The 13,592-nt window shown below is 39.8% G+C and overlaps 2 protein-coding genes across 2 annotated transcripts; both read left to right on the top strand.

The window, feature by feature from the left end:
• Positions 1-2,057: 2,057 nt before the first annotated feature.
• LOC131882768 (L-proline trans-4-hydroxylase-like) lies at positions 2,058-10,363 on the top strand. Its single transcript, XM_059230020.1, has 6 exons — positions 2,058-2,202; positions 6,017-6,193; positions 6,251-6,320; positions 6,389-6,507; positions 9,372-9,569; positions 10,100-10,363. The coding sequence occupies exons 1-6, from the start codon at positions 2,123-2,125 to the stop codon at positions 10,320-10,322; spliced, it is 867 nt and encodes a 288-aa protein (XP_059086003.1). The 5' UTR covers positions 2,058-2,122; the 3' UTR covers positions 10,323-10,363.
• An 82-nt stretch (positions 10,364-10,445) lies between these two features.
• Positions 10,446-13,574, top strand: LOC131882763 (zinc finger protein 142-like). Its single transcript, XM_059230013.1, has one exon. The coding sequence runs from the start codon at positions 11,660-11,662 to the stop codon at positions 13,445-13,447; it is 1,788 nt and encodes a 595-aa protein (XP_059085996.1). The 5' UTR covers positions 10,446-11,659; the 3' UTR covers positions 13,448-13,574.
• Positions 13,575-13,592: the final 18 nt, after the last annotated feature.

Genomic DNA, 13,592 nt, shown 5'->3' with positions numbered 1-13,592 from the left:
CCGATTATATTTTCGTATCTTCTGCATATTTTTGTCACTTGTCATGTAGTATTATCTCAAGCAAATGAACGTTGGACTTAAAGGTTTAAATTTTGTTAATTATCAAAGTATGTACTTAGCTGGGGAACCATTTTGTCAATCAAGATTTGGAAGCACTTGATGTGCTAAAATCATATTAGTTTTTGCTGCGATTGTGACGCAGCCTGACTAGCTCACACATCTGAAATTCGATCCAGTGCTTTACACGTCTCTGTTGGGAGAGGTTGGGACTGTGTAGTATTCCAAAGCATTCATAAGCTTTGTCCTAACCCAGATTTTAGGGTCAATTGCAGTGATTGCAGAGGCTTAACGTGCGTTTTGAGAGCACCTCCAAGCCTTCAAGAATCCAGGCTACTAAGAACAATGAAGTCTAACTCTTTTCTTTCTCGGGCTCCTTCATTGTTGAATTTGCTGCCCTACAATATTCGTAGGGAATATGTAGGCGTTGCTCCAGTAGCATCCACTAAGTCAGACTTGGACAATTTTGAACAAAGTATCTGATCTACCCTACATTCAAAGGCTAGACAATCATAGGTCCCAAGCCTCTAATTCGTTGCTTGATCAAATAATACATGAAAATAAAGTTAATTATAACGAATAAGTTTTTCTTCATGAGGTTTTTGGGATTCCATTAACAATAACGATAAGGAAGCTCACAAAAAATATAGTTGCATTTTGCCTGACCACATGGCGCCATGATTATCTTGAAAAGGCGCTTACATTTCTAATTCTTGGTGCAAGTTAAGTTTGGAAAACGGAATCAAAATCGGATTTTGAAAAATGACGACCTTTTGAATGACAAAATGCTTCGAAAAGTAAACCTAAGCGCTGTTAAACATTTTTGAACCTCATTTTCTTATGCTTGGTTTGAGTTGTGGGTCAAATTTCAAAATTTAAATCAAATGGAGCCACAATCTTTGTTCCACTACATCTGAGAATTGTACTGTAATCAGGGTAAAAATGATTTTAAAAGCAAAATTGAGGAGCCAGCTTGTAGTAACAATAATCCGTACACTATTGACGTAGTTTTGCCTTCCAATGGAAGTCCGCAAAAAATTCTTTGAGATACTAAAAGCCAACCCGGGAAGGCCTTGATCGATCGCACTAACACGTCTAACATTTTTTCTCAGTTTCATAAACATTCCCATCTGCTGTTTTTATTTCCTATTTTGCCAACCTTTATTTGCCATTTTTGAGGTGATTTGCCAACTCTTTTGCCATATTCAAAAAGGAAGCCGACTCAAAACATGACACATTTCATGCACAAGTGAAAGGTTAAAGCAATCAAGGTGCAATTTCGTTCCTCACAAACCATGCATTCTTGACAATATAGCTGATTGCTCTTGATTTATTGATTGTTAGGTTGTTGATCTTTCGTTATTGCAAGTACAGATTCCACGTGACAAGTGTTTAAGTGCAACACAGGTAGTCAAGCGAGTTTTCAGTCAAATTTCGTTTTTGAAACTTTAGAGCAGTTCTGGGAAAATTTGACCCTGGATTCAAATTGATTTTCTGCTATAACAATTAGCAACCGTTATTAACTATTTTTGGAAAGTATGGCATTCAATGATTCATAACATGAGACTGTGGCATTTTTGTAAACGTTTGTGGACGTATTCCTCTTATTCATTTGCTAGCTAGTTGAACTTCTAATTTTTATCAAATTGTTTTTCTAATAACAGTTTTTTGCGGATTTTTAAGCATGCAATTTTCAATCTGAGCTAGAATTGTAGATCTGTTTAGACATTTTCGTTAAAACTTAATGACGAGTTTCAACTTCTTTGTCGGTTGTTTTCTTGTTTAGAGGAGAAGTGTTTGCTGATATTGGAGGAATCCAGCTTTTAACTGGACCCTCAAAAACTATATGTGCTACAACCATTGAACTCCCTAAATCAATTCATCCTCTCTCGATGAACAAAAAAAAAATCTTCTGCTGCCATCAAGTACCGAAACATCTACGACCTCAAAAATGAACTGGATTTCTTTTGTGTTGATTTTGTTATGGCATAAGGAACCCGTTCCAGTTCTTGTTGTACTGAACGGTCCTTTTGCGCATTAGTCAAGGATCAGATGTCGGATCAACATGTCCGACGTGTTCACCTTATCCGACACCGGAGATTTCTTCGTTTCCACAAGTGTTCAGAACACGTTTAATGAGAACGGGTAAGTATTTTATTTCCTCTGGCTTTGAAGTTATATCTTTGATTATGTTGCTTGAAAATTCTTCAGATTTCCTTAGCAAAACTGGTGAATAACGAAAAAGTCAGGACAGATTTCTTGGCGAAGGGGAAGTACAGTACATCACGTAAGATCAAGGTACGATCTGAAAGGATCAGCTTCTTAATCCCAATCCGATCCAAAGCTCCTTGGGATAACATTGGGCAGTTTAGTAATGGCAAGCTTTCGATAAGAACTGGGTTGATAGCGAGATTCTTAATCCCGTGCGCAGAGGCTTGGTCTTTTGAGTCTTTTATGTAATAACTAATAATTCTTTGACAACGCGCAATCAGCCCCTACAGAGGGTAAAGTAACCAAAAATAGACCACGTACAAAGTTGCTTGATATGGTTAGTGTGAATTATTAACATAGCTGGAATAATTCTTAATTGGCGGTTCATTTCTCTTCAAACCTTATCCGTTTACAATAATGTTTTTTTTTTCATTTACCTTGTTCATTTTATGGCCCGCCTACAAACAGGTTTTTTATAATGAACAAAAGAGTTTTCAAGGTTAATGCCTTTCAAAAAAGATTAGCCAACTTTTGACCTTTGTCTGTGTCTCGGTAACATCAGGGTTGGTTAGCGGAATACGGAAAAGTTGGTTAACTTTGGGACATGTACATAGTTTTCTACAAAATCGATGTTTTTTTGCTAGGGCTCTTAATTTGAATTGGTCTTGCATTTTGATTTATTCATTGATTCAAATAATCATGACGAGGGCTTCTTCGAAGGTTGCAGAAAGTCAACTTGGCCAATTGGCCTGAGGTTGAGATCTTTACTGACATGTTATCCAAAATTAAGGGATGATGCTTTCTTTTTTCCAAATCTACTGTTTATCTTTTTAGAGCTCTAAGTAGAGAGGGGAAACTGACAGATTATGTGATGAGATAGGCTTTAGTTTGAGATACTAGGATTACGTGATGCTGATGCAGATTCAGGCAGCCACTTGTTTGACTGCACTTGTTAAACATGAACAGTTCAAGGAAAATGAAAAAAATATTTTATATTTGTGGGCGAATTTCTGAACTTGGTGTCGACAAAAAAAAGTTTTGGACCTGTTTGGAGTACCGGTTCTCTCTTTAGAGCTCTATTCTTACTAGACCCCTTTTCAAGCTGAGATAAACTGGCTGTTTGTGAATTACCTTGGCTTTCACAATTTCCACAATTATGAAATAGTCCTTAGTAGGTCACAAGAGTCTAGGTTACTTTGAATCACACATTTAATTCTGATTGGACGGATTCATTTTCCTAAATATCATCTCCTACGTTTAACTATGTAAAACATGGAAATCCTTATTTTGTTTGTTAATTTTGTAGCTGTATGTTTTGTTGCATGTAGCGATGGAGAAGTTGCCCTCAAATTTCGTAAATGGATTAACTCCGTGTCTTATGATTTATTTGCAAACCAATCTAGGAAAATGCTAGTACAATGAAATATTAGTACTCAAGGATCGCTGGATTCTTGAACTTCTTCATTGAAAACTAAGTCAATTGATGTGGCACATTTAATCATTGGAACTGACGCAGTTGACCAAGAATCCTGTTATACAAAACATCTGTTCAAGTAAATATGCATATCTTTCGACATAGCTCCATTTACTGGCAAGTCTAACGTAAGATATCTTGTATATTTAATCTAGAAGAATGAAAAGTGGCAATTCATATCAATGCCAATTTTCCCTTTCATCCTTTTTGAAGAGACAGATATTTCTGACCGGATGAGTTCAAAATATAAAATTCATTATTGTTAAAAACATGCTTTATTTTTCTTTTCATTGTTCCTGTTCGTAATATTTCTATGTTATGGTGCGCGGAAAGTTGAAAAGATGCAAATACAATTTATGATCTGTTTTCGCCCGTCCCTTTCTTATCACCTGCTCCATCCATTTTCCATTGACTTCTCGTGCCATTTCTGTCAATTTTTCTTTTTGATATTTTTCATGGAAGCCAACTTGAGTTCCTCGTCTATTTTGATTTTCTGTAACCTACCTGACGTGTTTTATAACTACAAAATACCATGTATGTTGCGTGAAACAGCACTTCAAATGAAAATATCAAATAACCAAGCAAGTGTATTTCCAGTTCTGAGGTAAACTCTCTTTATTTAATGGCACAACTTCCTCTTTCATGATGTCCTTGCCAAAGCACGGAAATTGAGTTTGAGCTCTAGGTAGTATTCTCTATTCTCCGCATAAGGTAATAAATCAGTGTTGAGGTAGTTCCCATTTACCAGGTTTCTCAAGAAATGCACTTGCAACATTCAAAAACAAACTGGACATGTTGTAAGTGCTATTTCAGGTTTTTTTAATTCCAACGTCACCTGTTATGCTGCCGAAAGTAAAAGGAGAAGGAAGGGCTTGGTAATGACAGTTTGCGAAAAAGGTAATCGCCCAAAGTTTTTCAATATGCACTGATTATGCATGTACATGATATAGTGAAGCATTTTGGTAAACATCACTTGTAGACGTTAAAAGCCCATGCACTCTTTTTGTAACAGTTTTGGCGCATTAACAACAAGGTTGTTAATTCTAGTGGCTAAAATTCAAACCGAAATAAAAAAAATGTTTGGAAATTGAAAATTTGATTGAACTTCAATTGACACCGTTCCTAGTTTTGAAAAATTACGCTAGTTCTTTATTCGTCCCGTTCATGGTGCTTTGACCTATTGCAATATTTCAGCGTATCACATTACCAATTAACTACTGTAAAAGCATCATATTTGTGGTTAAGATATTGATTGAAAAAAAAAGAATAACTCTGCACGGTGGTTATATTTTCTGGTTAAGTGTTTGCTCAAATGCCAAGACATCAAGGTATGATTTTCTTTGTCAACAAGACAAAAGGAACAACTTTATTTTGAAATAAACATGTTTAAGAGTAGCTCAGGTTAAGTATGTTAAATCACTTAAAGTACATTAAAATGCATCATTGTCAAAAACGCAGTCAATCAATATGAAACGTGCTCTTAATTATGCATTGATCTAAAATTTCATAAACTTCTGTTTAGCAGATGCACAGTTATTACAAGTTGAAAGCTGCGTTTTGCAACTTAAAAGATCGAAAAATGGCCTAATTATGTTTGCAGTTATTCCCACGGCATATTATTGTCTTTTTTAATGAGACGACAAAAAGCAATGTTTTACCATTTTCTTTCAGATTTCTTTAAAAGCTAAAAGTAGCAAAAAATTTCACTTAAAACTTACAAAAGATGTAAAATTGCCATTCATTTTGCTTGAATTCCAAAACCTGCACTATCCTATCATGTTCGTAAGGTTTTCAAAAGATGCATGTGAAAATTTAATTTTCAAATTTGTCACTTTTAGCAATAATTAGTTTCTACGTATCAACAATGCTTTTATTCAACGTTAACAGAATTTTGTCAAAATTTTAAGTTAAACTTGATTAAAGTTGCGATTGAAAAGCATAGCAAAAAGAATGTTATTTTTTTGGCATTTGTTGTAAGATATTGATTACATTTAAAAAAAATATTATCTCTTTGTAAACTTTGACTGGATTAATATTCTAATTTGGGCTAAAATCCAAGATGACTTTTTTTTTACAAAAGTTGTTCCTTTTGTTTCAATAACAACGAAAATCAGCATGGGCACAAAAAGCTTTACCAGTATTGTAGGTACCACCGTGTCTGCCAATCTACAATGAATGGTTCTTATCACTAGAAATAAGGCATTTACGTAAATATAGCATACGCCATTCCCTTTTTGCCTGAACCCCCACCGTACGCTTTGTTATCGTTAACAGATATGTCATTGTACGCGGCTTAATCACGAAAGATGAGATAACCAAAGTGAAGGATTGCATTGAGCAGAGTGAAGACATCAAAGCTAATGCCTTTGGAAGAGCAGATGCTAATGGACGAACCAGCCGGCTTTGTGTGTGGAATCGAGCTGGGAACGATGTGAGCGGAATATTGGCCAGGTATGAAATAAACCAAAGCTAAAATCAACTGACAATTCATTTTGAAATCCCCCACAGGATCCAAAAAGTAGCTGGCACAATGCAACAACTCTTGGGCGGAGACGAAATCTATCACTACCATTCCAAGGTAGGGAGGAAACAAGCAAACGTCAGGGTTTGTTCCACCCAAGTTGACTGAGCTTGCCCTTGTTATAGCTAATGATGAAGGAGGCCAGAACCGGCGGAGCTTTTGTTTGGCACCAAGATTACGGCTACTGGTACAACAATGGTTGCATGTTGCCTGAAATGGGCTCCATTTTCATTCCCATTGACAAGTAAGTCAGGACAGATTGGGCCCATGCGTCTGATACAGGGATGAATAAATCAAACCAATCCCTGCAGGCTTTAAAGCAAAGCTTTGCGTACTCTTGGTAAGCCTGACATCTTTGGTGTAAATCTAAACCGGTGGCAGTGCTTCCAAATCCTGAAATGAAACCCTAAATGCAAGCTATTGTCATTTCTGATGCTCTGCATAAAACGGGTTTGTGCGAGTTATTCAAGGGCTCTTTTCCATCTCTCGCATTTGCGCTAAGTTTTTGTTGGGTGAGATGAAATACTTCTCCACCCACCCAAAACAGTTTAAGCAGTCGCTAAACTGACAAAAATGCATGGGTAATGCATAAATGGTTATATGAAGGATAAGAGGACAGACCGATTATGCAATTATGATGGGGCTTAAAGTATATATTTTTCACTCAGAGCGAGGGTACCCCTCTGGGAAACGGGAGGAAGAAGTATCTTTTCTCAGTACCATTGTGTAGCTCGTTATCAATAGAGATATCCAAGCAAATCTCATCAACGTTAGAGCCGAACGCCATCTACCGTTCCAAAATAAGTGTGGTCTTTTTAAAGCCAAACTGACACAATGTCGGATGCATATTGCATTCGTTTGCATCCAATAATCTTCTTTCTCTTTTTTGCTGGGCTTCTTCGTTGTTTAGTTTACTTTTCTGCTAATATTTGTAGGAAATACGTAGATGTAGTTGATCCGGTTGCATCTTTCAAGTCAGACTTGGAGTCTGACTTTAAGTAGCATTCCTGATCAACCCTATATTCAACGACTACCTCGGTCTGCCAACTCAAATTTGTTGGTAGACCAAATATTATATAAGGTTTGAAAGTTAATAAATTGACGAACTGTAACCTTTCATATCAATAATACTGGCATTGTCTTCCCTGAAGAGGTTAGAAAAGCCCGTGAAAAAACAACAAAAACAAACCAAAAAAATGAGCCTAGGGACTTGCAGAAACAATCTTTGTTCACATATTTTTGACCTACAACCACAAGTACAAGCTTAAGAAATAATATGTTCACTCAAAAGAGATTTAATCAGAATAAGATTCCACAATGGAGGTTTTATTGTCATTTCTTATTTTGCGTCGGTTGCCCTTGTCTGGGTAGCAAAGCCAGTCATCACATTGTCCTGTCACTTATTTCCGATAAGCAGTGCAATGTCCGGTTTCAGATCGATTCTCCGTCGTCCGAGAGTTTATAGCTTCTAAAAAATTCCTTGAGAAAGGTTGGAGAGCAGAATCGAACTGGGACCTTCTCTCTTGATATGTGACTCCCAATACCACTACATCACGTCTCCTGTACATTCAAATATGAGGTCAACTGTCTTGCAGCGGGCTTTGAACCCGCGACATTGGTCAGTGAAGTCATATGTCTACAAATTCAAAAGGCATTGTATCAAGATTAGCCATCTTTAAGTGGATTTGGATTTAATGTCACAAAGTTTCCTCGAGAGATGGCAGATTGGGGACCCTTACTGTGTCAGGGTTCTGAATTGAAGGTAATCATTACCTGACGTTAGATGCTACAAACACGAAAGGGTTGCTATTGTCTATATTTAATACAAAAATCCCACAACAGAAGCGACAAAAAATACTTTATTTGAATATTACACTTGTAAATCAATAACCAAGAATCAGATTGCCATTTTCGAATGCCATTTTATGTAGTTACCGATGACTGATACTATGCAAGTGGTTCAATGTCTACTCTTCCCCGTATTTATTGCTCTGATCAATTCAAACATTCAATTGATCTATTTTTAAGTCAATGAAAGCCAAACAAACTTTGAGTAGGCATTGGATAGAGAAGAATTTGTCTGGATTTCAACTGCTTTGGATAAGTAATCCATACGTCTGACAAGTCCAACAAAACCTGCACTTGGATGAGTTTGGACACGGGTCCGGAAAATGACACAAATTAGATAATTAGAAAACAGTTACACTTCGTTAATAACGATTCCGATTACCTGGACAATGGAGTCAAATGAAAAAAGTCACGGACGCGAATAGGAGTACTAATTTGTAGTTTATTTATAATGAAATCTAAACTTCAGAGCACAAAACATGGAAAATAGTTCCAACGTGAAAACTGTTTTTGAAACATGTCAGGTCTTTAACGAGACAAGTAGTAACCTTGATTCAGAAATCGTTCTACGTACTCTATCTTACACCTCGCTTTACCGTTCGAAAATTTAATAGGTGACTCTAAACTTAAAGTTTGAGTATCTAATCTTAAACCAAGAATTAATGATGAATTAGTGAATTGCTGCTACATCTTTCAAATCATCTCTAAAAGGCCAAGAGGATTTTTTCTTCATATTTTCAGTGGATGACTATTAGATAAGTTGTGGCATTCTTTGGAGTAATTTCCAAGCATAATGCTACTCAATCCAACTTTAGAGTTTGAACCACTTTTGGCATCCAACAAGTTCTTCCCTAAACAAATGTCACGGCACGTCACCTCGTTATGTACTTAAAATGGAAGCACGTCAACTGATTGTCAAATTATAATGTTTGCTTTTGAAAATGGGCTCACCCGTCAGTTGGGCATTGCACGTAGAAAGTTTTCAAACACGATAAAAAGAGCGACCAAGGTGAGAACTGAGTTGCATTTCAAGGAATAATTGGAGAGGAACTAAAAGTTGGGAGAACAAATGGTTCAACATGAAGTATAGTACAAACTACAAAGGCTTAAAGAGTTCTAATTCTGCCCCTAACACCTTCTTGTCAGGGACCTCGTTTGTTCTGTTCTTGAGTGCTCTGGATGATTCGTTGGATAAATGTTAATGCAGTCACAACGAACATCCCCTCATGAGATATTCTCATATCCCCCGCATATTTCTAGGTGTGTGAAAGAAAATGGATGTCTCCAAGTGCTCAAAGGAAGCCACAAGATGGGTCGCATTGGACATGCTCTCACTGGGGACCAAGCTGGAGCCGATTTGGAACGGGTGGGAATGGCCAAAACACTCTTTGAATTGGTCCACGTGGAATTGGATCCAGGGGATGTTCTCTTCTTTCATTGTAACCTTCTACATACAAGGTACCTTGTTTCGCGTCAATCACATTTACGAGTGGCGAGTCAAACTAAATGCGACCAATTAATTTTGCAAGTAATCAATTTTCGGACAGGTGTTTCATTTATTCTTACAAAAGCTCTCTATTGGAAATTTTCAAGAATTAAGTTTTAAGATGGAGGAATAGTTTTTGTAAAAGTATGAGTAAAGCACAATGGATTCATTTCAATGCCACAAAAGTTGAAAAAACAATTTTTATATCAAAACACTGGATGTTTTTTTATTGCTGAAAATATCATTCTCTTCAACGTGTGGAAAAGGTTTACAACCCCCAAAAAAAAGTTTTAACTTTAGCTGATTTAAACTCCCCCTTTTTTGTCTTGGAAAATTTGAAAGCTTCTATAACAATTTGCATTATTTAACTTGTCATGCAAAAAAGCACTTGTTGAAACCCTTATTACTGATACTATATATGGCGGATCATGCCATTTGGTTGAGCATGCCCCTCGTAGTCATGAACTGTAGCTCGCTCATGGATCTCTTTGTCAATCTGCAGCTCTCAGAACAACAGCGATTTACGGCGCTATGTTATAATTACCAGTGTGAACAAGCGGAAGAACAACCCTCTGCAAGAGCACCACCATCCTCAGTACCATCCCTTGAAGATGTTGCCTAATTCGGCTTTACTGGAATGCGATTTGTTCACCTCAACCGAGGATAAAGGCTTCATGGATCCCACTGAGGATGCGAGTCATAAGATTAAGAACCTCAAGTCCTAATCACCCACACTGACCAGAAATATAAACCCCATGTGCCTAAAGGTTAGGGGTATTATTATATATACCAATTCAACCGGTAGCGGTAGCAACGATCAACGTGTACTCTCGTATTGTGTATGACGTTTCTTTCTGGTGGTTGGTTTCGACGTTGGCATTGAGATTGGCAGTGTCAGCAACTCATAATATCCATGACCAAACGAGGGAGCGAAAGATCACCCTCACACCCTAATTCAAACTTTGCTCAATCCCGCACACATGTTTCCGACTTCGCACCCAGCGGACAGTGGATGATGGTTGGATGGATAGTCAGAAACATAGATAGATAGATAGATAGACGGATAGCCCTACTACATAGGCCTGATGGCGATCGGGTTCGATCGTTTCTTTCCCCCTCCTCCTCCTCCTGCTCGTTCTCCTCGTCCTCTCCACTGGTTTCCCTGACTCTCGAGTAGTCTGATGGCAGGGCCTGAAATGCCTGGCCTGGTTTTCAAACCAAGTTATCTTTGCCAAAGAGACACGGCGGACACATGCACTTCAAATGGAGGGGGAAGAGAAGGTAGAAGGCCAGGGTGAATTGGAAGTGGAGAAGTGGAGAAGGAGGAGGCAGAGGGAAAGAAGGCTTGTAGTACGTAGTATTACGTACTGTAACGGTATCATCAAGAATGAAAGGGGGGAGTCGTGAAGATCCTCCCTCCTCCTCCTCCTACTCGTTGGTTCGTTCACTTTGTGCTCTGGTAATACTGTTGTACTCTTATGTATGGTGTTCCCGTTGATCGAGTAGTCTGGCATAAGGGCGGAGGAGTGTGGCGAAGTACAACTACACATGGAGGATGATGGTGAGGAAGAGGAGGAGAAGGAGGAGGAGGAGGAGGAGGAGGACGGGGATGGATGATGGACAGTCTGGTGGTCTGGCCAAGGGGATCTGGCCTGATCAAGGTTTCATCACATCAGAAGGGGGAAAAAGAGAGAAAGAGAAGCAAAGAGAGGGAGAAAAGGCGAGGTGAGAAGCCGAGTGCCGAGAGATTTGGACTTGAGAAATAGCAGATTTCTCTTGAAAATGGTAGAGGATTGACGAACGAACCGAACGAAGGAACGGAGGAGAGGGAGGCGAGAACACCTGTTATCCTCCATCGCCAAATTATACCTGTTAATCTCAAGTATTCTTCTTAACCAAGGAAAAAAGGATTGACTCCGGGAAGGTAAGAAGAAGAGAACACACGGCGGCGATCTTAGGGATTAGCATCCTTATTTGTCCTGAAACCACCGCCAAGCTCACTCACTCACTCACTCACTCACTCAGTGGTGGTCACTCCTCACTTGGAAAGACTTCTTCCTCCATGGACAACCTGGATCAATTCATCGCGTATCAAAACAGTGTTCCCGCCTCGTCCTCGAAACTCTTCAACTGTCCCAAATGTGATAGCTACTCCGCACCCACACAGGCCATCCTCAAGCTTCATATGGCCTCAATGCACCCACTTTATCGGAATACATTCCTCGAATCCACACCCGAAGGCTTCCCGTGTCCAGAGTGTGGGAAGCTCTTCGAGACGGTGAACAAAAAGAACCGGCATTTCAAGAATGTCCACGGGGAGAAGAATCTCATTTGTCCCCATTGTCCATATCGAACGGGGCGGAAGGACAACTTTGTGGTCCACATGAGGAAGCAACACCCGGGAAAGGACATGACTCCGGGGAAAGACCCGGAAGACCAGCCAGTCCCTTCTCCCTCCGATCCGGCTTCATCTCCCTCTCCGAGCTTGTTCCCCCAGATTGGGATGGTGCTTCCGCAAGCCATGCTCATCCAGCAACTCAAGATACTCCAAACCCTCAAGCTCTTGAAGGACAAGCAAGAGGCGGCCACCAGCAATTCCTCTTATCCTGGCAGTGAGAACGGTCAAGGATCGCCACCCAACCCATGGGAGCCGGAGGTGTCCATCGAATCCGGCGAGGATTCCAAGCATAATTCGCTCAATGAATTCTCACTGGAAGAAGAGCCCCGTTCCACCGACACTGATCCCGACCCGGTTAACTCCATTCTGTCGGCGGCACTCGGTCCCATGGGACCTCGAGAAGTAGAGAGGGTCCTGACACGCAAGCGAAAGATGTCCGTTCCCAAAAAAGCTGCCAAACTACCCTCAGAACCGGTGGGTGAGGGTGAATCTACTCCCCAATTTAAGTGCAGTGCGTGCAAATTCATCGCCTCCAAGATGGCGAACGTTCGTTGTCATATCAGTCAGACCCATTTGAAACATTGTTCGGCTGGAGAGGCTCAAAACTTGACTGTGATTGAACTAAAGGCTTCGGGTGATACTGAAGGTGTCGACGAAGAGCTGCTTTGTGATGAATGTGATTTTTTGGCAGCCAATGAAACCCAACTTGAGGACCACAAACGGAGCTCACACTTCAAGCGGTCCAAGCTCTACCAGTGTAAAGTGTGCGAGTACAGCTCGGTCCACAGTAACAATGTGAAGGACCACGAGAAGGCCATTCATGATAAAATTCGAGACTTCAGTTGCAATGTCTGTGATTACAAGGCCTCCCACAAGATGACCGTGGTTCATCACATCAAGGGAGTGCACTTGAAAATCAAAGAATACTCTTGTCAACACTGTGATTTTCAAGCCTCTTACCGCTCAACCATTCGCAATCACGTCCACAGCATTCATTTAACTAATAAAGATTTCGCCTGCAAAATCTGTCCCTATAAGGCCACTAGCAAGCGATATGTGATCGATCATATCAAGGGTGTCCATCTGCGGACCAAAGACAAATCCTGCAAACACTGTCTCTACAAATGTACCCATGCCATAGACCTGCGGAGACATCTGGCCAAAGCTCATGACGAACCAGATCCTCAGGACCTTCCCAATGCCAAAGATATCTCGCCAGATTTCGAGGACTGCAACGCGGACGATCTCGTCATCACGGAAGTCAAGGATGAATCTGGAGATTCTGTGCTCAACACCGGCTTCAAGAAGAACGATATGAACAACATCGACATCGACAGCATGATCACCGAGATCACCGAGGACGGAGAATCCAGACTCAGTCCCAATGATAATGGGCCCAAAGACGACCTCGACGCTACGGCTGACACCAAAGATGGTTCATTGTCAAACTAGGAAGTAGTATTTCGTAACCTAGGCTAGATGTCCGCACCCGCCTCTGAGGCAAAAAAATCATATTTTTCAATGTCGTACATGTGATATTAATAACCAAATACAAAGATCTAACCAATGGCATTTTCAGTTTGCTCACTTCCATCTC

This window comes from Tigriopus californicus, chromosome 6, assembly GCF_007210705.1.
Source record: "Tigriopus californicus strain San Diego chromosome 6, Tcal_SD_v2.1, whole genome shotgun sequence".
Lineage (NCBI taxonomy): Eukaryota > Metazoa > Arthropoda > Copepoda > Harpacticoida > Harpacticidae > Tigriopus > Tigriopus californicus.
Note: the sequence above shows the minus strand (reverse complement) of the source record. Positions and strands in the feature narration are given on the sequence as shown.

What these genes read in the sequence shown, in the direction of transcription:
- LOC131882768 (XM_059230020.1), top strand. Translation starts at nt 2,123, where the DNA reads ATGTCCGACGTGTTCACCTTATCCGACACCGGAGATTTCTTCGTTTCC. An exon ending in ATTTTCATTCCCATTGACAA is followed by an intron (nt 6,508 to 9,371) that starts GTAAGTCAGGAC and finishes GCATATTTCTAG; the next exon opens with GTGTGTGAAAGAAAATGGAT. An exon ending in TGTAACCTTCTACATACAAG is followed by an intron (nt 9,570 to 10,099) that starts GTACCTTGTTTC and finishes GTCAATCTGCAG; the next exon opens with CTCTCAGAACAACAGCGATT.
- LOC131882763 (XM_059230013.1), top strand. Translation starts at nt 11,660, where the DNA reads ATGGACAACCTGGATCAATTCATCGCGTATCAAAACAGTGTTCCCGCC.